At 43.3% G+C, this 27,336-nt stretch overlaps 1 protein-coding gene across 1 annotated transcript in view; it reads right to left on the bottom strand.

Moving 5' to 3' along the window:
- Nucleotides 1-27,336, bottom strand: part of XKR4 (XK related 4) — a 326,082-nt gene that overhangs the window by 112,813 nt on the left and 185,933 nt on the right. Inside the window, 1 exon segment of the mRNA XM_021089366.1 lies at nucleotides 11,573-11,772. Coding sequence (XP_020945025.1) covers nucleotides 11,573-11,772 — 200 coding nt within the window.

The following is a 27,336-nucleotide window of genomic DNA, read 5'->3' on the forward strand; positions in this document are numbered from 1 at the left end:
AAGTCTATATTAAAAATATGTGTTTCTTCTTTAAATCCTCAGAGATGTGTTTCAGTTTTATTTTATTTTTTATTTTTTATTTTTTTGGTCCTTTTAGGGCCACACATGTGGTATATGGAGGTTCCTGGGCTAGGGGTGGAATCAGAGCTACAGCTGCCGCTTATACCACAACTCACAGCAACGCTGGATCCTTAACCCACTGAGTGAGGCCAGGGATCAAACCCGTGTCCTCATGGATACTAGTAGGGTTTGTTATGGCTGAGCCATTGTGGGAACTCCTTAGTTTGATTTTTTAACCCACTATTTTCGCTAACAGCAATCTGGTAGTACCTACCTTCACAAAAGCCTACACCCTGGAAATACCTACATCTCAACTGTACACTGGAGAACCTCAGGCCCTGTAGAATCATCCAAGTGTGGGAAGCAATAATATTATGGGTGTTTAAAAAGTTTTGGAGGTTTGGAGTCTTCTTAGTCTCACAGACTCTCAGACTTTCTCTACAGCTGAGAGGAAAGCCGTAGAAATTTAGAATCACAATGAAAGTGCTGACAAAACCTTCCGCAGGCAGCTCTCCGCAGGCCCTGTCCTTCTGCAATCAGAGGCTCATTGTGAGCTTTGGGGAGTGAATCGCCATGTGGTTTTATACTAAGGAACGTTTACAGACCAATTGAATCAGTTGCTCCTTTTTCCTCCCACTTGCATCTGGCTCTGAAAGTGTGATGGAATCTTATCCCTCTCAACTGCAGACATACAGGCTCCCGAGCATGAGCAAAAAAAAATTTAGAAAAGGCCTTCCTTAAATCAGTCAACAGGAAATGATCCCGCTTCTTTATTCCTGCAGAGTCATGAAGAAAATATTGGCTGCCATGTCTAAGGACGGATTTAAATTTCAGTCCAACTTCAATCTCCCGGCTGAATGCCAAATATTTCTCGACTCTGACGCACACATTGGAATGGCCAAAGTTTGCTGTTCAGCGGGGTTCCTGGTGAAAACCATTTCAGAGGTGAGAAGCCCTCCTTCACTCCGCCAGCAGGATTAGGGCAGAAAATCCTGATTGTGTAGCTGTGTCTGTGGCTTCATAGGGAAAAAAAAAGCTATTTGGGAAAATATCATAGTAGCCATTTTTGAATTTTTTATTACGTTGACCTCACCTCAACCCTGCTCAGCAAGCATTCGGATGCCCAGTCACGGTGGTTGTTTTCAGTTTTTAGAAATAATAATTACAGGGCATTGATATTCAGACAGTGTAAATCAGGCTCTGAGATTGGGCTAAAGGTCAGGTGAGTGGGCAGCTGTTTCCTTTGTAAACAAAAAAACCCCGAAGGGCTTTGCTCATCACCCGGTCCTACAAGGATCAAGTCTTCAGTCTCTGCAGAGCCAAGGGTGGTGCACCCTGGAGGGATCTGGGATCAACAGATGAGGTTCTCTGTGCTTTGGAAAAACAGGGCCCATAGAGAGTTAGATGTGTTTTCAGGAAGAATTTTAAGGAACCCAGATTCCTGTATCTTCCATGGAAAAGCACTAAAGTCGTTAACCTGAGGTCTCTGTTCTCTGTGACCGGCATTGCTTTTACCAGGATGTGGGCTTGACTGCCTGCGTTCTCCAGCCAAAGTCAGGTCCATACTGGCTCGTCCCCCAACCCCTGCTTCTTTGGAGCAGTTTCCTCAGAGCTGCTGAGAGGCTGATTTCCGGCCTCTCACCCTCAGTGAGATCCCTGAACAAAACATAAACTCCCAAGTCTGAGGTTGGGCCTTTTCCTTTAGGTTGACACCTTGAAGGTATGAAGTGTGGGAACTGAAACTGGGGGAGGTTGGAGGCTGGCAAACAAGGGCCCTATGAGAGAAGCAAAGGAACAGTGAATGGGACACCATTGTTCCCTTTACTCCTCTGTTGCCCCAACCGCCCAGCAACTTCCTGCCAGGTCTCTGCTCCCCCGAGATGAGTGTGTGCAATTATTCACACCATCTCCTCACCCCCACATCCAACCGACGCCCGAACACGCGAGCACCATCCCTCACCTCTCGCCGACCAGGGGAGAGCGCGCGCGAGAGAAGGAATACTGAGTGGAAAAACACCAAGATGTGTGCTTGATTATTGGAGATAATTAAGGAGAACCTAAAAATAGTCAGGCTCTTATTTCATATTATGTTCAAAATGATTCAAATTCAAAAGTATTCACAGCTGTGCTGGGGGCTGCTCTCCCATACAGAGTTGATTTCAAGTACTTGAATCAATGATCAGCAAATGAAGCTTCTCTCTGTTCATCTAAGTATAACTTGGAGTGGTACCATGACTCAGAGGGTGTTGAATGTGAACTAAAGGGATCAATAATATCATTACCCCCACGACAGCCATGGGTCTATTCTGCCAATTCTTTCCAATAGAGCGGGGGTGGTGTGGCCAACCCCCCGTCATCGGTGTGAACCTCTCCTTACAACGTTGTTGAGGACTCAGCTCCCTATAGGTATCGATTGAGCAGACTGGCAACTTACTATTTTACTGATCAATTTATTGACAATCCCAAGTACTAAACAATGTAAAAACACAGGCTGAGAAGCCAGACGAACAGAAAAACGGGTGCCTTTTCTGAAGTACGTACACAGGATGAACCTTGCTGCTAGAAATATCTTTCAAGTTTGAGGAATAAATCTAATTATGTGCTACAAGCAGCACCAACATCCCATCACCTTGAGGAGGCTGTTACCGCCAGCATCGCTGTACGGACAGGTGCAGACAAAACCACTGGCCTCCCTCTTCTTACTCTGTTCATGAGGCTATCTTTTCTTTACCAAACACAGCAAAATATTAGGCGTCATTTGTGACCCAACTCAAAGGCCACTCTTTATAAAAGCTTCCTTGATCCTTCCAACATTGCCTGATGTCCCAGACGGCACGTTCTTTCTATTTCCTCTGTGTCATCTTCCATAGGAGATCACCCTGCATCACCAAAGGGCTGTCACATGGCCACCAACAGGTAGAGCACATTGAAGTATAATGATTTTGGGGTATTCCTTTTCCATCAGGTTGATTTCTTTGGCAGCAGGGCTTATGCCATTTGGTTTTGCATCAAGCTCACCTGGCATTGGGCTTTGTCACCCAGCAGACATTCATTCCTCCTTCTAGGCAACAAATATCCCCTGTTTCCACTGGGCTGGTGGTGGCTCCATGCTGTGGGGAAGGAACATGCAATAGCCTTTGATGTTCCCTCAGCCTCAGCATCTGACTCTACTGACTGCGGCAGCACCGGGGAGGGAGGCTGTGCTGCCCTTTTTAGTACTTGGTGGGGCTTTGCACTAAATACTACTAAATGCATGTGCTATATTTATAAAGCCAAAAGAAATGACAACTGTCCTGTGTGGAAGCTGCTCTTTTATGATTTTGGTGTGGCTCAGCTCTTTGCAAGTTTTCTAGGGTCAGAATTCTGTTATGTGTTTGGAGAAACTCACGTCCGCTTTCCTAAAAATTTTGGTTCAAATCAAAAGTCTCTATTGAAGCGGTTCTTACAATGTTGTTTCATCAATAATAAATTGCTGTGCTTCATAGAATAGATGCAATAAAGTTGCTATGGTAGGTACAGTGAAGTAATGAGGGAAGAAATGAGGACACTTCTTGGAATCAAGCCATTGGGCACTATGAAGAGAGCTCTTTCCCAAATCTCCAGAGATTTGCCCCAGTCCAGTCCTTGTGCCACTTATTCCCCTCACTGATGTCCTGTGCATTTGCATCAGAAACTTGAGACGCTGCAAAATTCTGCTTAAGAAATGTGCTTTAAAATTGCCAGTGTGACATTATGTATCAAAAGTTTTCAAGCCCAGCCTTGCCCTCGAATCTAGCCACTTCACTTTTAGGAATTTATTTTTGAGAAATCATTAAGACTGCAAAGATTTCCTTAACGTGTTTAGCATAGATTTGTCATAGGACTCTTGGTTATAGCAACTGTAAGGATAACTGATAATTTGAAAAACGGGGAATTAGCGGAAAGGAAAAAGATGATCCATATGTTGGTAAATTCCACAGTCCTTAGAAATGGTGCCGGATCACATAACTCGTCATGTTCATGATAAATTGTCACAAAGTGTTACAAAGCAGTATCCGTAGTTTAATTCGACTTTAATGTAATATATACTAAACGTGAAAGAACTCAATAAGCAATCAACATAATTGTTGATGACGGTAATATGGTGTAGGTGCTGTGGGTCAATTTTTCTCTTTAGTGAAGATAAGAGCTGTGGCAGTGTGCTCCTTCATATGTGATGGCAAGAATGTAGAGAAAGGAAAATTTGATGATGCAGGAGAGAGAGAGGATAATTTCAGGAACAAGGTGCTTGCATAGGTGAGAGGGCATGGAATCCAGCACAGAAGAGGAGGGGTGGAGAGACGGGAGCGCGCACACTTTATCCCCAGGAACCGTAACCCAGGGAGGCCAGGCGGTGGGTGCGGAAGAGGTGGACACTACGGTGGCCTTAGTGGTGGGACAATAAAGCAGTTCTGGTTTCAGTGATTCTCTTTTCCCACTGAAACAGTAAGTGAGACCAGTGGTTCCGAGCGATGGAAGCGTGACAACACAGAAAAAAGTAGGAAGCAGTCAATTTTGGAGCAGGAAAGTGCAGATTAAGGAGAACAAGTTCCGAGCGCTAGACAGGGCTGAGTGGCCTCTTGAGATCTATGGTCAGACATTTAAGGAAAGATGCATCGGTTGCCAAATTCAGCTGCTGGGATATGTTTAGCATGACGCAGTCTCCGTGATCTGAAACGCTTGAGTTTTGTCTTGTCGATAGTCTTTCCGGCTTTCGCTCAGAAGTAAGTAGCTTTAGCTGGCTACTCAGACTTGATGGCAGTTCTCTTAGGTGTGAGCAGGGAAAAGGAACCTAGTGAGTGAGCGAGGCGTGTGTGTCAGTCACCTGGCAGGCGGCGCTGCCAAGGCAGGTCATTCCCAGCTCCTTCGCTGGCTTCCCACTCGATTCTGCCAAGAGGTGGCACTGGTGGGAATGGAAGGCAGGAGGCAAGGAAGGCAGGTATTTTTCTGGCTTCCAGCTCAGATCAGCATCCTATTATCATTGGACCTCTCCAGCCTTCAGCCCTCTTCGGTTTTTGGCATGTGCTACCATGGTGAGGGCGCCAGCTCCTGGCACAGAGCCCCCAGCAGTAAGAATACGCCCAGTGCCTCCATGCCTGCCTGCATGGCATTCCGCTGCATGGACTCTGCAGCAGCTAGGCTGACCCCTCTGCTCACCCAGCACTTGCCAGGCTGGGCCCCCTCCCCAGGGATCTGAGCACCTCTCTCTCATTCCTCTGGCCCCAGGGTGGGAGCTGCTTCCTTTAATTAAGAACGAAGGACTTTTCTGAGCATCCTCTTTTTGACTTCTCAGCTTCCTGTGAAGTAGGTTTTCCAATGTAAATCCCTCCTCTGTGAAATACTTAAATGTTCTGCTTTCTTGGTTGGGGATGGTCTTCTCATTGACACAACAGCAAAATACAGCAGGTAATGATCAGAGATACAACAGCAACCCCCCATCCCCCCAAGTGGTGTGGGGACATTGGATGGATGTGCATGAGCTCCTGGCAAGCATTGTGCAAGGAGGGGCCAGTGGCTGGAGGTGCACACCCCAGCTGTAGGAGAGCTGAATGGCAGGAGCAGCCCTCATGACCTGCAGCATCCCAGGACAGCACAAACCCACCTCCTCAGGCCAGACGCCAGGCCTCAATGGAAATGCACTGCCCTCCTCTCTGGTCTGATCCACTTTTTCCAAATCTGTCAGTACAGATTTCATAGAAACAACTCTGTTTCCACACTCGTTTTCCATCCGTTTAAATGCTAATTAAACTAAGTGGTTACAAGAACAAACAGCTTCAGAAACCCGGACTGACTCCTTTTATGTGTTCAGCTCAACTTGAAGAGACAGCTGTGCCTGTGGACTCAAGGGCACCTGCTTGGCGTGGACACCCAGCACACTTGGGCATCAGGAGAGCGCTCTGCAGAGGGAACGGAGAACTGCTTTGCCCAGCGCCCGAGAGAAGAGGTTTCCCTACAGCAGCACTGGGATTATGAGCAGCTTCCTGGTGGGATGGTGGCCCCTGAGGTTGGGTGTGGTGAGCAGAGGCAGAAGGGTCAGAGACCCACGTGGAACAATGGGCTCCGGCAGTAGCTGTGTGACTCCTTGTCTGGGGAGGTGAGCTAGACCCTCGCTCTGGGCCCCTCTCGTTTTATATACTTGCATCTAGAAAATGCAGCAGTCCTTCTGGAATACACCCAGACACATTAGCCGCTTCTAAATAGGTTTCATCATGGTTTTTATAAGGTCTCTTAAGGTTTTTTAATAAAAAGTGAATTTTTTTAGGACGAATTTTACAGAGCTTCACCCACCATCATGCACACAAGAGACATTCAATAAATGTGTTAACAACCAACGAAAATAGTAATTTCAAAGTAGATAGATCTAAAGGGACAGGACACAATCCCACTTGAAGGGTGACACTCTTGTGGGTGCTCTCCTTGCCCCCGCAGGAATCCAGAGGTGGAGCAGGAGCACAGAGTCAGGCACTCAGCAGAAGGAGTGGCCTGGGCCGGGGGTGGATGGGTTTCTTCTCTAACCCGAGGCTCTTTCTGGAATGCAGTGGGCATGCATGGCTCTATCTGCTTTCTCATAAAGGTAAGCAACTGGAAATGCAATGATTTAGGTCTGGAAAGCCCTACTCAGAATGTGACATCACACTTTAGGATTTCTCTGACCCTAGTTGGCTGGGGACTGTTTGTTGAAACTTTTTTTTTTTTTTTTAAATGGCCACACCTGTGGCATATGGAGGTTCCCAGGCTAGGGATCAAATCAGAACTGCAGCTGCCAGTCTACACCACAACCACAGCAACAGGGGATTCAAGCTGAGTCTGCGACCTACACCACAGCTCATGACAACACTGGAACCTTAACCGCTGAGTGAGGCCAGGGATCAAACCAGCATCCTCAATGGATACTAGTTGGGTTCATTACCGCTGAATCACAACAGGAACTCCAGGGACTGTTTGTTTAAGGAAAAGCCCCTTAACCTCTGACTTCCATGTAGTCTCGCGGGGTACAAGATATGAAAAGAATAATTAGAAACTTCTTCCAGCCCCCTTCCCTTTCTTGCTCTCACAAAGTATTCAGGATAAACTGTAGGCAGAAGAGCCAGCCCCTGTGGGTTTGGAGTATGGAGAAATCAGAATCAAGGTAGGTGTGATTAATAGATGCAAACGATCACATTTAGAACCACATAAGCAATGAGGTTCTGCTGTACAGCACAGAGAACTCTATCCAATCTCTTGGGATAGAATATGATGGAAGATAATATGAAAAAATAATGTATACATACATATGACTGGGTCACTATGCTGTATAGCAGAAATTGGCACAACACTGTGAATCAAGTATAAATTTAAAAAGTTTTTAAAAAGAAAAAGCAAAAAAAAAAAAAAATGAGGTAGGTGTAGGTGTCTTTTCCTGCTCAGCAAAGCTTTCCTGGGCACATGGCTGGTGGAAAAACATTTGTTCCTAACTCACTCTGGCCTCTAAGCTAAATGCAGGTAAGATGTAAAATGAGATTTTCCAATAACGGCAAGTAAAGGTAGAATCTGGAAACGAAGAGGTAGAGCCATCTGGAAAAAGTGGGAACATTTGGGCTGGTAGGTAGGTATCCACGGGCATCTGCTGAGGGCCTGATTTCCTTTATTTTACCTAGAAGGTTCCTTACAGAAAGCGCTGTTCCTGCACGACGGCACCATGGCGGGGGCGTGCACACCTGTGTGCTCACAGCGTGGGCTGTGGTTCACACGCCCCCGCCCACGCCTGGAAGGTTTCCCACGGTGTATGTGGCGACGCCACCAAGCAACCTGGGGCTGCGCCGCCTAACCTGCGCTTTGACCACGACCAGGTGGCTCAGCCCTGAGCACTGTGGCCACGCACGGCCTGTGCACGCACGGACAACTGCACCTGCACGAGATGGTATCCTGTCTGCTAACTACTGGAGGCCGGGTCCACGAAAGCTAAAAGTGACATCAGCGACCCTCCAGCCCAGCCCGCCCTTTTACAGATTCTCTAGGCCCCCAAAAGGCTGGGGGTGGAGGGTGCAACTTGGTCTGTGGGAGGTGGTTAACCTTCTACCTTGGCTTGCGCCGTTTGGATAGAATCAAAGGTCCTGGATCGGTTTGAGATGTTGCTGGAATATAGGACCGACAGGCCTTGGACCAACACCTTACAGCTTTAACACCGAGGGCCTCATCCTCTACATGAAAACAGGGCTGATTTTTTCCATCTCTGCTTACCCGGCAGAGCCCTTCTTCCCCTCTCCCCCTCCATCCTTTTGTCCTTCCTGCCTGCCTTGCTGTTTCTCCACCCTCCCCCGCCCCCGCCAGGTGGGGAGGTGGGATTGGATGGGAGACCAGAACACATCGGAACCTGGAAACTCTAAGCACAGGCTGCTGTGCTCGCCGCTGTCTTATCTATCACACGCCCTCTTAGCTCTGCGTGTACAGTTGGACAGCATGCACTATTTCTTCCACTCCATGGGAAGACGTTCCTGGGGAAATTCTAGATTCAGTGAAGAGCAGCAATTATGGCAAAGGTGACCGTGTGAAAAGAACCCGCGTTCACGTTTCTGCTGTGCCCTGACTTGTGGTCTCAGAAAGGAAGCCAAACTGCTCTTCCCAGCACAGGACAAGCTGAGAAACAATCAGGCTTTGCTGAAACGGTTCTCTACTGAGCCTGTCAGCCTCCAGCACAACGAGGCATCTCTGACTGCATTATTCAGGAGCCCTGAGAAAGGATTTTCCCAGTTGACAGTGTTTTCGGGCTGCACCAATTTCCATACGGAGAATACAACTTTTAAGCATCAGTTTTAAAATGTCTTATTTCTTGTATGCTTTTTTTAACTGGTGTACAAAGAGTGTTGGTCAGAGAGCAGTAGATGTGAGGTCAGGTTAAAAAAGCAATTTTCTTTCTATCCTAAAAACAATAATTTTAGAGATAGTCATATATAGAAGTAACTTGCAGACTTAGGGCTCCTCTCTACCCGCTAAATAAAAATATTTTGAAGATTTTAATTGAGTTATGTGCAAATACCTCACAGCTTTCCTGCCATTGATTATTTGCATTCATTGCAGAATGCTGTGCTTTTTCATATAAATCTTAGGACTCTTTTACCATAAATATGTGTGAAAATATATGTCAGACCAGGTTCTGTCACATTTTTTTTTTCTTTTCTTGGAGAGGGAAAGGCTCCATTCTTATAATTCACATCCATTTTATTTATAAGCTGGTTCATTTGTAAGCGGGATCACCTATCAGCAGAAGGTTGGCTTTATTTATTTATTTATTACTTTTTTTTTTTTTTTTCCTAAGGGCTGCCCTTGAGGCATACAGAGGTTCCCAGGCTAGAGGTGGAATTGAGCTGTAGCTGCCAGCCTACACCACAGCCACAGCCACACCGGATCCTTAACCCACTGAGCAAGGCCAGGGATTGAACCTGCAATCTCATCGTTCCTAGTTGGGTTTGTTACTTCGTCACAACAGGAGCTCCAAGAATTGCCTTTTCTCTCTCTCTCTCTCTCTTTTTTTTTTTTCCCTATAAAACTACATCCAACACACAAACTGAAAAGGTGGTCTCATTTTCTACGCCCTCCCTTCCTTTTCTCCTCCATCTCCATCATCTTTAGGATAAAAACCTCCCTGTGATTTTCTAAACCTCGTAGGAAATGAGTGGAGGCCCTCAGGAATCTTGGGCCACAGGAGGTGGTTGGCAATCCTCCCCTTTTGTGTTTGGGGTTTGCTTCTAGAGAGGCCTCAGCTGTGCAGCTGTACCAAGGGGCTGCCCAGTTGTCCTGGAGGTGAGTTATTTGACAGGGATTCAGTTTGCTGTTGCCTTTGAATGTGTGTCCTCACGCACAGACCACCCGCTAAGGCATCTGCCCAGCCCTGCGGCTTTCCTGGGCACGCAAGAAGGCAGCGGTAGATGGGCACTGCCAGGAGTTTGGAGAGCATCTAGTTTAGTTTGTGGCCTTTACATTTGAGACACCGGGTCTCACGAGGAGGAAGTGAGATGAGCAAAACCAGAGCCTCCCTCTGCAACTCGTGGCCTTTCACCTCTAAACACAGTGGTCCACAGATAATTCAGCCTTCTCCAGGCTGTCCTCTTCTGTGTCTGGGCTAAGACCCATCTTCTCCTCCGGTTTGTTTTATGGCGTGTGGGACTCATGCCCCATGGATCCCTCTGACCCTTTCCTCAAACATCTGGGACTGAAGCTCTTCCAGTGTGTGGAGCCAGGGCTGGACCAACAATTCCTAAGTCCACGGGTCACTGGCTGTGGGCACACTCTCCATCTCTCTTGTCCTGTATTGTTCCTTCTCCTCCCTCCAGTGAGTAAAGACCTCAGCCTGGTCTGATGTGCTCCTGGCTAGACAAAGTTACAAGGATGTTGCAGAGATTCCCCGGACCAACCAGACAGGGTCTCGGGGGAGGGTGGCCCAGCACCCAGGGCAGGTCACTGCCAGGCTCTGCTGAGATGGAAACAGATGAGTACGTTGGAGAACATTTCGCGCTTAACAAAATCTACTTAGTTACAGGACTGACAAGTTACCAGGAAACTAGTTAGACGATGGCAACCTATCCATCATCCTCCACACGAGTGTTCACCTGTCTACCTACTGGCCTGTCTAATCTTCTTGCTTCTCAAAAAGTTTTGAGCAGCAAGCCCTAAGGAAACATCAGGGCAGATCTGTTACTCATGGAATCATCTTCCTGATGAGAGGATCAAACAGGATGGCAAGACACAAAAATATTAATCTGACAGTAATGTTCGCTGTAGGAAACTTAGTATTGCATAAACCATACATTGTTAAATATTGACATTTTTCCATATAACCTTTTAAAAAAATATTACGGTAATCTTTATCACTTCCTTTTAATCTCTCTCTGTTTTCTGTCCAAAGGAAATGGTAGTGACTACCCTTATATATATATATTCAAATATATATATATAATATATATATGCATAAAATATATATAATACATATATTATATACATGCATAAATATATATAATACATATATTATATACATGCATAAAATATATATAATACATATATTATATACATGCATAAAATATATATAATACATATATTATATACATGCATAAAATATATATAATACATATATTATATATACATGAAATATATGTAATATTATATATGTATATATATAAATGATAGGGAAGGTGATGAAAAAGATAGCTCTTTTTTCAAATTTTTGAAAATTATCATACAAGCCAGAAAGCCTCAGTTGACTCTATTCTCATACTGACCAAGTGTAAAATCAAAAGGATTTTTGTTCCTACACCGAGGGCAGCATAAGGGCAAAAGAGAATTGTTTTTCTACAAATTACCCACTATAAGTGATGGAGAGATGAAAATACACATCGTTCATAAATTCACGCGTCAAATAGCCTACGTTAAGAGAGTTCACCACGACCTACGTCAACAAAGGGTTCGGGATGAAAGGAGTCAGTCTGTCCCCTGATGCAGAAAGCACGTCTCGAGGCCTTACCTTGGAGGGCCTGGAGCCTGTGGGTCTGCACGATGATGCAGAGCTGCAGCACCAGCTGGGGGGCGCTCTCCAGGAAGGTAGCCAGCAGGTGCAGCATGCTCACGTCTGCGTACTCATAGACCATCTTCCAGTAGAACCTCCACCGGTCATTCTCCCCGCTCTGCCGACTTCGAATGCCCAAGTATATTGTGTGGAAATACCTAGGAAGGAGACAGGGAGAATAAGAAAGACGTGCGTGATAATAGCCCCTTCAAACACCAGGGCTGTTTTCTTTTCTTCAAGCCACCATGTACATGCGATGCCTTAGTGAGTGACTTAGAATTAACCCTAATTTTTTTTGTTCTCTCTCTCTCTCTCTCTTTTTTTTTTTTTTTTTTTTTTTTCTGCTTTTTAGGGCAGCACCTGCAGCATATGGAAGTTCCCAGGCTAGGAGTCCAATGGGAGCTGCCACAGCCATAGCAATGCCAGATCCAAGCCACATCTTCAAACCACACCACAGTTCACGGCTCAGATCCTTAACCCACTGAGTGAGGCCAGGGATTGAACCTGTATCCTCATGGATACTAGTCAGGTTCTTAACCTGCTCAGCCACAACGGGAGCTCCAACCCTTATTCTTAAATGTTCACTCCGAGGAGTCACAGAAATTTTTATCCTATCTAAAGGCATTCCATTGCATGGCAGTAGGAAGCGGGAGTGGAAACGCAGGTGTAGAAAGGATTCACTACTTTGAAAATCTATCTACACTCTTTCTTATCAGTTCCTCTATAGCCCAAAGCTACTCAAGGGAAGCGTGTCTCCACAGGCGAAAGCAATCAAGTTCTAGGATGTACGTGCTTGTAAACTCTCTTGATGTCTTAAATTTTTTTTTTGTTATTGAAACTTTCAAACCTATACAAAAGAAGAAAAAAATAGTGTATTGAATCCACAATACCCTACTTCTATGTGAAGAAATTATTAATATACTGAAAATCTTTTTTTTATTTATACTTTCACTTACTCCTTGTCCCCACATTATTGGGAAGAAAATTTCAGGCATTATATTATCCCATCTGTAATATGGGATACACACATAAATGAAATATCATTATTACACTTACAAATAAAGGTAATTTATTTATTTATTTATTTACTTTTTTTTTTGTCTTTTTGCCATTTCTTGGGCCGCTGCTGCGGCATATGGAGGTTCCCAGGCTAGGGGTCTAATCGGAGCTGTAGCTGCGGATCTACGCCACAGCCACAGCAACGCAGGATCCGAGCCGCGTCTGCGACCTACACCACAGGTCACGGCAACGCTGGATCATTAACCCATTGAGCGAGGCCAGGGATCGAACCCACAACCGCATGGATGTTAGTCAGGTTGGTTACTGCATGATTCTTAGTCGGCTTCGTTAACCACTGCATCACGACGGGAACTCCCTTTTTTTTACTTTTTAGGGCCACACCCATGGCATATGAAAGTTCCCAGGCTAGGGGTCGAACTGGAGCTGTAACTGCTGACCTACGCCACAGCCACAGCAACACGGGATCTGAGCCGTGTTTGCAACCTGTCTGAGCTCAGGGCAGCTCAGATCCCTGTCCCACTGAGTGAGGCCGGGGATCGAACCTGTAACCTCATGGATACCAGTCAGAGTCATTTCCAGTGCACCACAATGGGAACACCATTAAGGGTAATTTCTTAATATTATCAAATACTCAGTAGTCATATTCTTCTGATGGTCATAATTTTTGTACAGTTTGTTTGAAATACAATCCAAACAAGGCCCCATGTGATGATTATTTATGTATCTTAGTCTCTTTTATACCTTGAATTCTCCTTCCATTTCTTTTTTTTTTTCCCTGTGTATTTTCCATTATCTTGATTTTGATCATTGCATGGAGCGGTCAGCATCTTTCCTTTGTGTTTTCCTCAGTCGGGTCGTTAGTGTTAGAATTTTGATCAGATTCAAGTTTAATTATTTTTAGCAATCATTTATTGTGTATCATTAAGGCAAAAAGCAGCTTCAAACAGCACACACACTTAAAAAATTATGTAAATGAACTTATTTACACCACAGAAATAGATTCACACATAAAAAACTGGCGTATGTTCAAAGGGGAATGGGAGTGGGGAGGAGGAGGGATAAATTAGGAGTTTGAGATTAACATATACACACTATTGTACATGAAGTAGATAAACAACGAGGACCTACTGCGTAGCACAGGGAACTATACTCGATATTTTGCAATAGCCTACATAATGGAAAAGAATCTTAAAAAGAATACATGTTACATATATATTATATATATATTTATATATATGTAACTGAATCACTTTACTGTATACCTGAAACTAACGTAAGAATGTAAATCAACTATATTACAACAAAAATTTAAAAAACAGTATATCCAAAAAAATTTTAAAAAACAGTACATGCAAAGTGCCCTACTAATAGTTTTAAATGTGTGTGTATTGAGGGTGCAGAATAAAGGTTAGAAAGTTTAACGACAAAGTAACATGGTGATCTCTGAGTGGGGCTACAGATTACTGATTTATTATGTTTGAGGTTGATGCGCAACCATGATGAACTTCCCATAGCTAAAGTTTATTACTTTTTTTACTTTTTATTTTATGATTTTTATTTTTTCCATTATAGTTGATTTATAGTGTTCTGTCAATTTCTATTGTATAGCAATATATATATTCTTTTTCTCACATTATCCTCCATCATGTTCCATCACAAGTGACTGGATATAGTTCCCTGTGCTATACAGCATAGCTAAAGTTTAAATGCTGAGAAAGCTTGAATATTTTAAAGCTTTTGTTGTATATTGTAAAATTGCTCTCTAGAGACACTGTGCCAGTGGACAATGTATGAGTGTCTTTGCTTTCTTAAACCTTTACGAATTATCACTAAAAAAAAAATCTTGTTAATTTTATGGGTGAAAAATAACATACGTTTGAGTCAGTGACTCTCTTATTACTACTGAGGTTTTAGATTTTTAAAGATTTACTGGTCCCTTGTACTTATTACTCTGTGATTTGCCCATAGGTCATTTTCAACTTTATTTATTTATTAAGTATGTATTTATTTATACTTAAGTATGTCTTTATTTGTACTTAAGTATTTATTTACTTTGCTTTTTTAAGACTGCACCTGTGGCATATGGAAGTTTCCAGGCTAGGGGTCGAATCGAAGCTACAGCTGCCAGCGTACACCATGACAGATCTTTAACCCACTGAGAGAGTCCGGAGATCAAACCCACATTCTCATGGATAGTAGTCTGGTTCTTAACCCACTGAGCCACAACAGGAACTCCTCATTTTCGACTTTAATAGGTTCACCTTTGAGGCCTCGATTCTCAAATGTAGCTACTTACATGGACCTCAGTGTGGACTGCCCTCTGCCCTGCATGCCCCCTCCTGTCCTCTCTTGCTGTCTATTCACATTTGTGCTCCCTGCCCCAAGCATCCAGCCACCTCCAAGAGCCATTCCTCCAGGCTTTGCTCAAGCTTTTCCTAACAGTTATTTCTGCCACAGCAATTCTTATCCCCTGAGGGTCCATGGAACTCTCTCAGCACCAAGTCTTGGCATCAGTGATCCCTTATTCATGAATGGTAAACAGGTTGTGGAGTTCCCGTTGTGGTGGAAATGGGTCGAGAATTCAGTGTTGTCTCTGTGGCAGTGCAGGTTTGATCCCCAGTCCGGGAACTTCCATATGCAGCAGGTGCGGCAAAAAAAAAAAAAAAGAAAAAGAAAAAAAAAAAAAGCTTTTGTTTTGCGTGCAGACTCTGATCCACTGGAGAAGCATTCTGACTTGGCCTTTGAGCTCTTGGTATCAGTTAATGACCTCCACCATCGGCTGAGCAATAGCCAGTGTGAGAGATATTTGCTCCAGTTGGTTCATGGGCTATTTAATCTGGACTCACTAGATAACAAGTCCCTTAAGGTACATGTTTTCTCTCTCTTTGTTCCTATCCGGCTCGTCAGTCTAAACGTAGGCTCATTAATCTAAATTTAAAGCTCAATAATGAGGTTCGAACATAGATACACATATATATGTATACAATACACACACCCAGGTGTGTAAAGAACCAACACTGTCACCCCACACACCATACATCACATGGGCTCAGCTGAAAGTGCAGCTCTGTTGGTTGGCAATTATATTGGGTATGCAGTAGGATTGCAATAGGAGATAAAGGATTTAAAACCTTTTTAAATCCTTTGCTGTTCTCATCTTTGAGCATTCCACTACACACATCTTCCCCCTGTGCCATATCATATTTTATTATCCACTAGTGTCTCCCAGCCAATTTTCTTTAAAATTCACAAAATAAGAGAACGGACACCTACACACATTCTTTCAGGATATAATTAGAGCTGTTCTGGTAATTTATTAACTAAGGTTGCACATCATGCTTTGAACTCAATGCAGCAACATCAGTGGTCAATAAGATTTGATTTTGCCTTCTATATCACAGAGGAAAATCCGACTGATTTCAACTTTATTTAGAGGATGGCTTTAGTTGAAAAATCATACTAATAGAAGTCTGACACATTCTTATAGGCTTTTCCTGAACTTCTGCTATGGCTCATGGGAATGTGATTGATGGTGATGTATTAAATATTAAAACCGATGTAAGATTTAATTGAAACTTATAGGGCAGCTTTACTTAATTTACTGTCTATCGCGTAATTTTTAGCACATGGCATAAATGACAAAAGACTGCCTACAGACTTCTGTTGTTTTATCATAGCTCAGAATTAAATTAAACTTGTTGAGATTCAAGAAAAAAGGACATGCCATGCCATGCTGACTTGAACTTCCAACTTGGTTTTGAGTGGCGGCTAAGGGGTGTACGTGGAACCATCTGAGGGAGGAAAGACTGTCTGAGCAGGTTCAAGGTTTGCTTTTGTCTTTCAGCCTCCTGGAATGAAGACACACCATCAGACAAAGGGAATTAACCAAAACTTTGCACCTAAAACACAGGGACCCTGAAGAGAACACTTTATATATGCTTTCTTGGTCTCCTCAGATGCTTGGTGGAGGTGGTGTTATCTGCTCCCTTTGACCCACAAGGAATCCTAGGTATCAGAGGCCATTTAGGAAGGTCACACAGCCAGTCAGCAGGTGAACGGATCATACACAGATGCCATTTCCGTTGGCCTCTGAAAGCCATGCTGTCTACACACATCCAGACCCACTTTGGCATCTCAAGTTGTAAATAGCCTCCCATTTCCAGTCCAGGAAAATGTGTCAGCTGCCCATGCCCAAGTCACTCCTTGGTTGCCCTTTATGGAAATGTTATTTGGAAATGTTACTCAGGCATAAACAAGAACACAATTCTGCCACTGGCAACAATGTAGATGGACCTAGAGAGTATTCTGCTTAATGAAATTAAGTTCAACAGAGAAAGACAAACACTGTGTGATATCGCTCATATGTGGGATCTAAAAAAATAGTACAAATGAATACATTTGCACAGCAGAAACAGACTCAGACCTAGAAAACAAACTACTGGTTACCAAAGGCAGAGGGCAGGGCAGGGACAAATTAGGGATGTGGGATTAACAGAGACAAACTGCTAGGTATAAAGTAGATAAGCAACCAGGATATGCCATATAGCAGAGGGAAGCAGAGCCATTATCTGGTAAGAGCTTTTAATGGCGTATAATCTGCAAAAATACTGACTCACTAAACTGTATACCTAAAACTAATATAATATTGTAAATCAACTATACCTCAATAAAAAAATGTCATTTGGGTCAAAACTAACTCATTCCTTTAAAACGGGGTTGCATCTGATACACTGTGTGGTTCAGAGCAGCCTTTAAGCGTGGCTCTCTAGAAGGCGAGGGTGAGATCCCTGTCCTGGGTCCTGGCACAGAGCCCTCTGCTTGTCAACAGCTGGGTGAGACTGGTCGATTTATTTATTAGTGACCTTGGTCACCAATAAGCGTGAAAGTGCTTGGGAATGTTGAGGACCGACTCTCTGGACGCCAGGGCTGCTGGTGCCCTGCCTTCCAGCCTCATGTCTAATTTCACGCCTACAGCTGCCCCTCACTGGTGTCATACAGGGTGACAGGGTGACGCTTTGCTGGAATTGCCGTCCTTTCTCCTACTCTTTGCCCCAGGACTTCTCATTCCTGTAGCCACCCTTGACCAGGGAAGATTAGAGGGGTCACTGGATCAGAAGTCCCCTCTTCCCTCGCCCAGGGGTGTCCAGCCCACGGCACCCAGTGGAGACCAGCCCTGTGGTGCACCCCGAGCTGGTGGGCCCTCCCTTCTTGTGTCCCCCTCTCTGGAACCCCTCTCCCAAATAACCCACATGCACACTGGCTCTTTCTCAGGCTCTGATTCCCGGTGGATCCAGACTTAGATGTTTTTGCCAGAAGGGAGTCTAGAGCTTTATTTCTGTCGCCCAGGATTGTGTGGGAGGAGGAACTAGGTAAGTGAAAGTTGCCGAAATTAAAGATGCAAATTAAAAAACAAAATTTGGGAGCACAGTTAGCATTTTTAAAAACAGATCTTTTTTTTTTTTTTAATTTTTAAGAGCAGGTCTCTTTCAAATCCACGTGGCTTTCCATTTTCATGATGCCCAACAAAATTCTTACATTTTTAACTTACTGCTCAATTAAGGTTGTCCTACAGGGCATATGCTGAACCAGCCTATTTCTGTAATCAGTTTTGTTTCCAGTGGCTCAGGCAAGCGACAGTAGGGGAACATGCTGCTCTGTTCAGAGCAAAAGGAAGAAGACACTTCCTAGTGAATGTGGCAGTGGGGTTATCAAATGTCACAGGGCTGACTTTCTTGTAATGCAGTGAGGAAAATACCCTGCCTCTTCTGTCAGGAACAAAAAACTGGAGGTCCCGTCATGGCTCAGTGGTTAACGAATCTGACTAGGAACCATCAGGTTGCAGGTTCAATCCCTGGCCTCGCTCAGTGGGTTAAGGATCCGGCATTGCTGTGAGCTGTGGTGTAGGTCACAGATGTGGCTCAGATCTGACATTGCTGTGGCTGTGGTGTAGGCCTGCAGCTCCAGCTTCGATTAGACCCCTAGCCTGGGAACCTCCATATGCCATGGGTGCGGCCCTAGAAAAGCCAAAAAAAAAAAAAAAAGAACAAAAAACTATTTATCCTATCCTCAGAAGGACCACAGCATTTGGAGATGAGAAAAGCTAGCAATGGGTCTTCTTTTAGAAAAACCCTCTTCAAGGTATTTTAGTGATGTTTCTGGATCATGTGAACTTTTCAGAGCCTCCACCTTCATGTCCAGCTATTTATTGAAAAACCCATTTCTGTCATCCCCACTCTCCTGCAGCATATAAATTCTCTGCCTCTTGTCTTTTTGTCTTTTTTGTTGTTGTTGTTGCTATTTCTTGGGCCGCTCCCGCGGCATATGGAGGTTCCCAGGCTAGGGGTTGAATCGGAGCTGTAGCCACTGGCCTACGCCAGAGCCACAGCAACGCGGGATCCGAGCCGCGTCTGCAACCTACACCACAGCTCACGGCAACGCCGGATCGTTAACCCACTGAGCAAGGGCAGGGATCGAACCCGCAACCTCATGGTTCCTAGTCGGATTCGTTAACCACTGCGCCACGACGGGAACTCCAATTCTCTGCCTCTTAACCTCTGCCTTCTTCCCTTTCACTAGCTTCTTTCTCCTCCTCATCATATAATACGAGATGCCCTGCCTAGATGTTCTCACCCTTCTCCAGCTTCAACTGGCCATGAAGAGTAAGAAAACTCAGCTTCCGTGCTTCTGAGCAGCTTTCATCACCCAGTTAAAGACCACAACTACTAGTTGAGAAACATGGCCTTGAAAGGAAGATTAAATTACACGTAGGCCCACTTACGGTGAAAGCGGAGCATGAGAAAATAATCAAAACGAGTGAAACCAAAAATGTGATGTGATTAATGGGACATCCCTGCTGGAGTCTGGCTTGGGTTCCAGAAACCTCCATGTGGGCATTTCTAAAAACTCTCTTTTCCGTGGAAAGGAGAATCTTGATTGGCTGAGGCACTAAGGCCCCTCTCAGACCACCTTGGTTCCCCAGCTGCCATTTCCCACTGAATTCCTGAGTTTCTCCATGGTAGCCACCTCTACTTTGTGGGAAAAGCTAGACATGGCGTAACTGCATCACACGCAAATAGAGAGCATAATGGGTAAAGTATGTATTCACGAAATACCAACATGTTCACCAAAACAGACTGGCAAATTTAGGCTTGCTCGCTTTATGGAGTTCAGCTATGAACTACATATGCTCACGAGTTCCTTTGTTTAATAGTAAGATGAATGGTCATTGTGAACCTAAGGTATACATGTCCCTATACTAGTCACTGAGATCCACAAATGACTAATAAAAAGTTCTTACCCTCATGATGTTTATAATCTAGTAATAGAGGACTGTGATGTCACCCCTTAAAACTATAAACAGAGTAGTTAAATAGATTCTGGATTGTCTTCTCTCTTCCCCTCTAGTTCTCATTCTTTTCTTCACCCAGGCAACCATTAAAATGTGTTTAATATCTGTTCTTCTAATCGGCATTTGTTCTTAACTTTTCATTGAGGAATAATTTTAGACTCACATAGCAACTGATAGGATAGTATAAAGAGTTCCCAAGTGACCTTCCCCCAATGACAACGTCTTATAATTATCAATCAGAATATGGACGCTGACATTGACACTGGTGCAATACGATTAACTAAGCTACACACGTTATTTTGGCTTTTACCAGTTTTTACAAGCATGCTGTTTTTCCTTTTTTGGTGTATACCTCTATAAAATTTTATCACCTGTGTAGATTCATTAAACTGTCACCACAATCAGGCTAAGGTTATCCTAAATAAACCCCTTGTGCTACCTATTTATAATCACTCCCAATTCTAACCCTAATCTTAACCCTGATAACCACCGATCTGTTCCCCATCACTGTACTTCTGACATTTTAAGAATTTCATATAAATGGAATCATACAGTGTAAAAAAAGCATGTAGGCCTTTGCATACACTGACAATGAACAATCTGAAAAAGAACTTAAGAAGAATTCAATTTATAATAGCACCAAAATATTAGAATACTTAGGAATCAATCTAATGAAGGATATAAACAACTTTTACACTGAAAACTATAAAATATTGCTGAAGGAAATTAGAGAAGACACATCTAAACAGGAAGACATCCCATGTTCATGGATTAGAAGACTTAATTTTGTTAAGATGTCATTACTACCCAAAGCAATTTAAAGATTCAATTTAATGTCTACTGAAATCCCAAAAATATTTTTTTGAAGTAGAAAATTCTATCCTAAAATTCATGTGAAATCTCCAGGTACCCTAAATAGGCAAGATAGTCTTGAAAAGGAAAAACAAAGCTGGAGATCTCACACTTCTTTTTTTATTTTTTGTTTTTTAGGGCCACACCTGTGGCATATGGAAGTTCCCAGGCTAGGGGTCAAATCAGAGCTATAGCTGCTGGCCTATGGCACAGCCACAGCAATGTGGGATCTGAGCCAAGTCTGCAACCTATGCCACAGCTCATAGCAACGCTGGATCCTCAACTCACTGAGCAAGGCCAGGGATCAAACCCACATCCTCATGAATACTATCAGGGTTCATTACTGCTGAGCCATGACGGGAACTCCAGGACTTACACTTCTTGATTTCAAAATTTACTACAAAACTACAGTAATCAAAACAGTGTAGTACAAGTATACAGGCTGACATGCAGATTAGTAGAATGGAATGGAATGGAACAGAACAGATCAGAACAGAACAGAACAGAATAAAATAGAATGCTTAGAGAGAAAAAAAAAAACCTTTCATTTATAGTACAATGATTTTCAACAAGAGAGCAAGATCATTTGAAGAGAAAGGACAGTATTTTCAACAAATGGTATTTGTTAAACTGGATAGCCACATAAAAAAGAATGAAGTTGGACCATTACTTTATAACATATACAAAATTAACTCTAAATGGATCAAAGATCTAAATGTGAAAAACTAAAACTAAAGTACTCTTAGGAAAAAACAGAGAGGAAACATTGCATAACATTGGATTTCATGACGATTTCTCAGATACATCATCAAAATCACAGGCAACAAAAGACAAAACGGGTAAGTTGAACTTTATTAAAATTAAAAATTTTCATGCATCAAAGGAAACCCTGAAGAGAATGAAACAGAAACTCACAAAATGAAAGCCAGTATTTGCAAGGCATTCATCTGATAAGAGGTTAATATCCAAAATATATTTTAAAAAACTTCTAAAACCCAACAATTTTTAATTAAAAAAAACTTGGTTAAAAATGAGCAAGTGACTTGAATAGCTATTTCTCCAAAGAAAGTGTACGAATGTCCCCCCACATGAGAAAATGCTCAACATCACTAATCACTATAGAAATGCAAACCAGAACCACAGTGAGCTACCCCTTCACCCTGATAAGGACAGCTATTAGTTTTATAAAAAAGGAAATAGTACATGTTGGAGAGGGTGTGAAGAAATTGAAAGCATTGTGTTAGGAGTATAAAATGGTGCCACTGCTGTGGAAAACATTATGGCAGTTTCTCAAGAACTTAAAAATAGAATTATCATATGATCCAGTAATTCCACTTCTGGGTATATCCCCAGACTAACTGAAAGCAGGGACTCAAACAGATCTTTGTTCACCCATATTTATAAGAGCATTATTCACAACAGCCAAAGTCTAAGTAACACAAATGTCCATCAATGGATGGATAGATAAACAAAATCTATCATGTATACACACTACATACACACACCATAGAATATTATTCAGCCTTTAAAAGCAAGGAACTTTTGACGTGTGTTATGACATGGAGGAATCTTAAAGATATGCCACATGAAATAAGCCAGTTGCAAAAAACCCATGAATAACATATACTTCTATTAACATGTGGTACCTAGAACAGTCAAATTCATATGGACAGAAGAAGAATGGTGGTTTTCTGGGGCTTGGGAGGAGGGGTTGGGGATTTCATGTTTAATGGGCATGGGGTTTCAGTGTAGGATGGTGAAAACATTCTGGAGATGGATGGTGGTGATGGCTGCACAACTTAGTGCCACCAAACTGTACACGTAAACATGGTTAAAAGAGTGCATTTTGTGTTATGCATATTTTACCAAAGTAAGAAAGGTTGTCTAGCATGCGGATTGCACAAAGGCACCTCTGCCTTGCCCTTGGGGTATGGGGTACCGCTGCAGGCTTTCCCCCACCCTGCCATGGCGGTCTGGTCAGCAGGTGGGTGAGTGGCTGATGGAGGAAGCATTCTGGGGGGAGGATGTTCGTGACTGTGGTGAGAAGGCGATGAGCCTTAGCTTGGGAGAGCGTGGAAGATGCCTGGTACACACCGCTTGGGGTATGGAGGGGGAGAGTTCGGGAAGTCTAGCATCTCCACAGAAAGCTTTTTTTTTTTTTTTTTTTTTTTTTGTCTTTTTGCCATTTCTTGGGCCGCTCTAGAGGCATATGGAGGTTCCCAGGCTAGGGGTCGAATTGGAGCTGTGGACACCAGCCTACACCGCAGCCACAGCAACTTGGGATCCGAGCCATGTCTGCAACCTACACCACAGCTCACGGCAATGCCGGGTCCTCAACCCACTGAGCAAGGCCAGGGATTGAACCCGCAACCTCATGGTTCCTAGTTGGATTCGTCAATCACTGAGCCACAACAGGAACTCCAGCCTCATTTATTTTTTGTGTCAGGTTCTGGCAAAAGAGATATGCAATATGCCAATGAAAAAACTACCAGTAACGTCTGATCTGGCTCAAAGATAATGATGACATTGGTGATGATGACTGTATACTGTTTATAACCATCCCCAATTCACAAAGCCCCTTTACACACATTCCTCTGCTTTATCCTGAAAATAACTGTGATTTAGTTACTTTTCCCATTTTCCAGATGGAGCCTGCAGTTTGGTGGGGTTAAATGAAAGCCAGAAAGTGGTAGAACTCACATGTAAATCAAACCTCTGTTCTCTATAGCTAGTGTCTTTCATTAGACCATATGTGGCCTCACATGAGTTTGCTTTTGAGAAGGGAAAATGGGCCAGACGTTAAAGTACAAAGCAATATTCCTAGTGATATGAGTGGACGGATGAAAGCTTTGTCATTTATAGTCACCTTTTGTGTGGAGCCCTGGGAATCCTTAATGCATCTCAGAGAAAGAGTAAGATAAAGAGAGTCTGTAAAAAGTCTAGGAAGCACAGACTAGTAAATAGAAATTAAATCTTTAGAATCCCTAATTACTAAGTCTTGTCAAGTGCAATTTTGTTCCCTTTTATGTGGTGAACTCATTTTATTGCTTAAATTTAGTCCATGTAGGATATTTATGTAGACGCTACAGGCTATTTTGGGACTATGGATCCCTCTTTTCTTCAACTCTATCCCTATTCTATTTTTCTCCCTGATTTTAAATATATCAATGATGAATTCTACCTTCCCGGGGCAAAAAGCAGAGACACAAGAAGGTTTAGGAAGCCAGCTTTCCCTGTCGAAGAGAAAATGCCGTACTATTAAGTCGATGTTCTGTGACGGTTCCACACTTATTCATCGAGGGTCCACCTCACTCCTGGCAGTGACCTGGACACTGGAGACACAGCTGGGACCCAGAAGGTCAGGATACCCTGTCTCAGGAGGTCTATAGGTTGTGGAGAGGACACCACGAACAAATATACAAACAAGGTCATTTCAGAGGACAATTTCCATTAAGAAAAGAAAACAGGAGTTCCCATTGGGCTCAGCGGTAATGAACCCAACTAGTATCCAAGAGGATGGGGGTTTGATCCCTGGCCTTGCTCAGTGGCTTAAGGATCTAGAGTTGACATGAGCTGTGGTGTAGGTCACAGATGTGGCTCGGATCTGGCGTTGCTGTGTCTGTGGTGTAGGCTGGCTGCTGAAGCTCTGATTTGACCCCAGCCTGGGAACCTCCATATACTGAGGGTATGGCCCTAAAGAGACAAAAGAAAAGAAAAGAAACAAAACAGAGAGAACATGTGTGCAGTGGTGGGTATATTCTCATTGGCAAGGGGGTGACCTTGCCACTGAGATCTGAGTGACACAGAAGTGCTAGCCCTGAGAAGATCCAGGGAAGGGAACAGCAGAAAGAGAATGGCATGTGCAAAGGCCCTGGGGTAAGCACTTTCAAAGGGCAGAAAGACGGCCACATGGTGAGGTCACTGTGAGTGACATGAGAGGAAGCTGGGGAGGGAGCCGGGTCAGGCTGGGAAGGACTGGGCAGCCTCAGTAGATGGCTGGTTCTCGATGGATCACTGTGCAGAGTGAACCCACCTGGGAGCTCGGTGTGTAAACAGGATTGCAGAGAGCATGGAGGAAGCTGTTGTGCTCTCCAGGTAAGAGACAGTATGATGAGGTTGAGAGGAACTAGGTGGGCTGGGGACCTAGCTGGTGGCCTTTTTCCAAAGGGCCTGATGTGCACAGTAAGGAGATGGATCCCAAAGCAGCTTAGAAAATCTGAGCCACTCTTCAAGTATTATCTTGTTATTTGTGATATTCTCTGGGACATGGATATTATGTCCCTACCTCAAGACAGGGACTGTCCCCTCTGTATTCACCACGTTCCAATAACACTGTCAATATTTCCCTTGAAGCCAACACGTGAAAAATCCCATCCATAGAAACTGGGGTGTGACCTTTTCTCAGATTTGGTTGATACCATCGCCAAACTAGACCAGCGTTTTGATTGCAAAGCTGTATCTCATTTTCCTCTGCTAGAGTTATTTGGCAACTGGCATCTTATTTGTTCTGGCAGAAAGGTCAGGCAGACTTATTTTCCCCCTTTTAAAAATGTCACAGAGTCGAAGTTATTATAGGGAACATTTGTTTTTACTCCCATATTTTGCTGAGTTCTTTGTCAAATACGGTTCTTTACAGCTAAAGAATGTTAATAAAGTTTGAGGCAATCATTAAAAAGATACTGTGCTATCCTTTTTTTCTTAAAGGACACAAATACTCTTTGACTGCAAGGTCTCCTTTAAGAATGGCTTTGGCAAAGTACAACCAGGAAGCAATTTAAACCTATAACGATCTTAATTATCATGCAGTGGGGAGATGATTATTATTATTGTCTTTTTAGGTCCACACCCATGGCATATGGACATTTCCAGGCCAGGGGTCAAATTAGAGCTATAGCTGCTGGCCTACATCACAGCCACAGCAATGCAAAATCTGAGCCACATCTGCAGCCTACACCACAGCTTGTGCCAACACCGGATTCTTATTGCACTGAGCCAGGCTAGTATCCATGCGTCCTCATGGATACTGCTTGGATTCTTAACCTGCTGAGCCCGACGGGAACTCCAGACTTTTACTCTCATTAAACAAATGATCTGATTGCCATGAAACTCTTGGTCTGCAAGATGAAACAATAGGACAGATCTTGCTCGGCTACTGGGGGCATTAGAAGGAACATATGCTAAGCATTATCTGTGACAGGACCTGGAGTGGTAAGAATTAAACAATCAGTGTCACTGTTCTCACCAATATCCTCACCCAGGGGCACACAGTTTCCTGTTATACCCCTAACAGGTCCTCCTGCCTCCAGTTTTCTATCCTCTGTACTCATCTTCCTAAACATCACCCTCATCATGTCATCTTGCAACTCAGATGTGGTCAATGGTTTCTGTTGACTAAAGGATCAAGCCCCAAATGTTTGGTTTGGCCTTCAAAATCACAGGCTCCACAATCCGACACGATCTACATTTCATCCTTACCTCTGCTCCAGACCCTGGCATATTCATGCTACTGATTTGAAATTTATCATAATCACACCTTGTATCATAGCTTTTCCCCTTGTGAACAAGCCTGATCTCCCCAACCACGTATGAATTTCCTAGAGAGGAATTACCCATGTCTTACTCTTTTTTTTTTTCTGAAAACTAAGATTTATTTATTTATGAACTTGGCACTTTAATGAGTTATCTCATTTACGAGATGTATGAAGAGGGTGGGCAACCATTCTGAGGACTAGAAAGATCTTTTTTTAAATTATTATTAAAGTACAGTTGATCTACAGTGTTGTGCCAGTTTCTGCTGTACAGCAAAGTGACCCCGTCATATGTATATATGACTTTTCTTATATTATCTTCCATGATGTTCTATCCCAAGACATTAGATATAGTTCCCTGTGCTGTACAGTAGGACTTCATGGCTTATCCATTCTAAATGTAATGGTTTGCATCTACCAAGCCCAAACTATTAATTCAGCTCACTCCCTTCCCCCTCCCCTTGGCAACCACAAACCTATTCTCTATCTCTGTCATATTCTTTTGTAAAATTTTCCCGTAGGAATTCCCACCCTGGTGCAATAGGTTAAGAATTCAACCAAAGCAGCCTAGGTCGCTGCAGAGGTGTGGGTTTGATCCGAGACCTGGCACAGTGAGTTAAAGGATCTGGCCACAAAATTAAAAAAAAAAAAATCCCCATAGAATCTATATGTAGAGTGTCTCTTACATATAAAATTTCTGAAAAATTGTCCCCTGATGGTGATAAGATTGTAGGCCAGGAAGACGGGCAATTATGTGTAATCATGATGAGGAAAATGAACAATATTTTAGTTACTAGTGCTTTTGTATTTTGTCACCTTTTCTTGAATCCTTCTGAAATCGAGGAAGGAACAATAAAATTTAAAGTTAATATAAACAGCAGTTTATAGAAAGCTTTTCTTACAAAGTCTTCAAAAACCCTTTAGGTTTCAACACATTTTCTTTATATTCAAATTCAAAGGAGAATTTTTTTTTT

Source organism: Sus scrofa, chromosome 4, assembly GCF_000003025.6.
Source record: "Sus scrofa isolate TJ Tabasco breed Duroc chromosome 4, Sscrofa11.1, whole genome shotgun sequence".
NCBI classification, from domain to species: Eukaryota; Metazoa; Chordata; class Mammalia; order Artiodactyla; family Suidae; genus Sus; species Sus scrofa.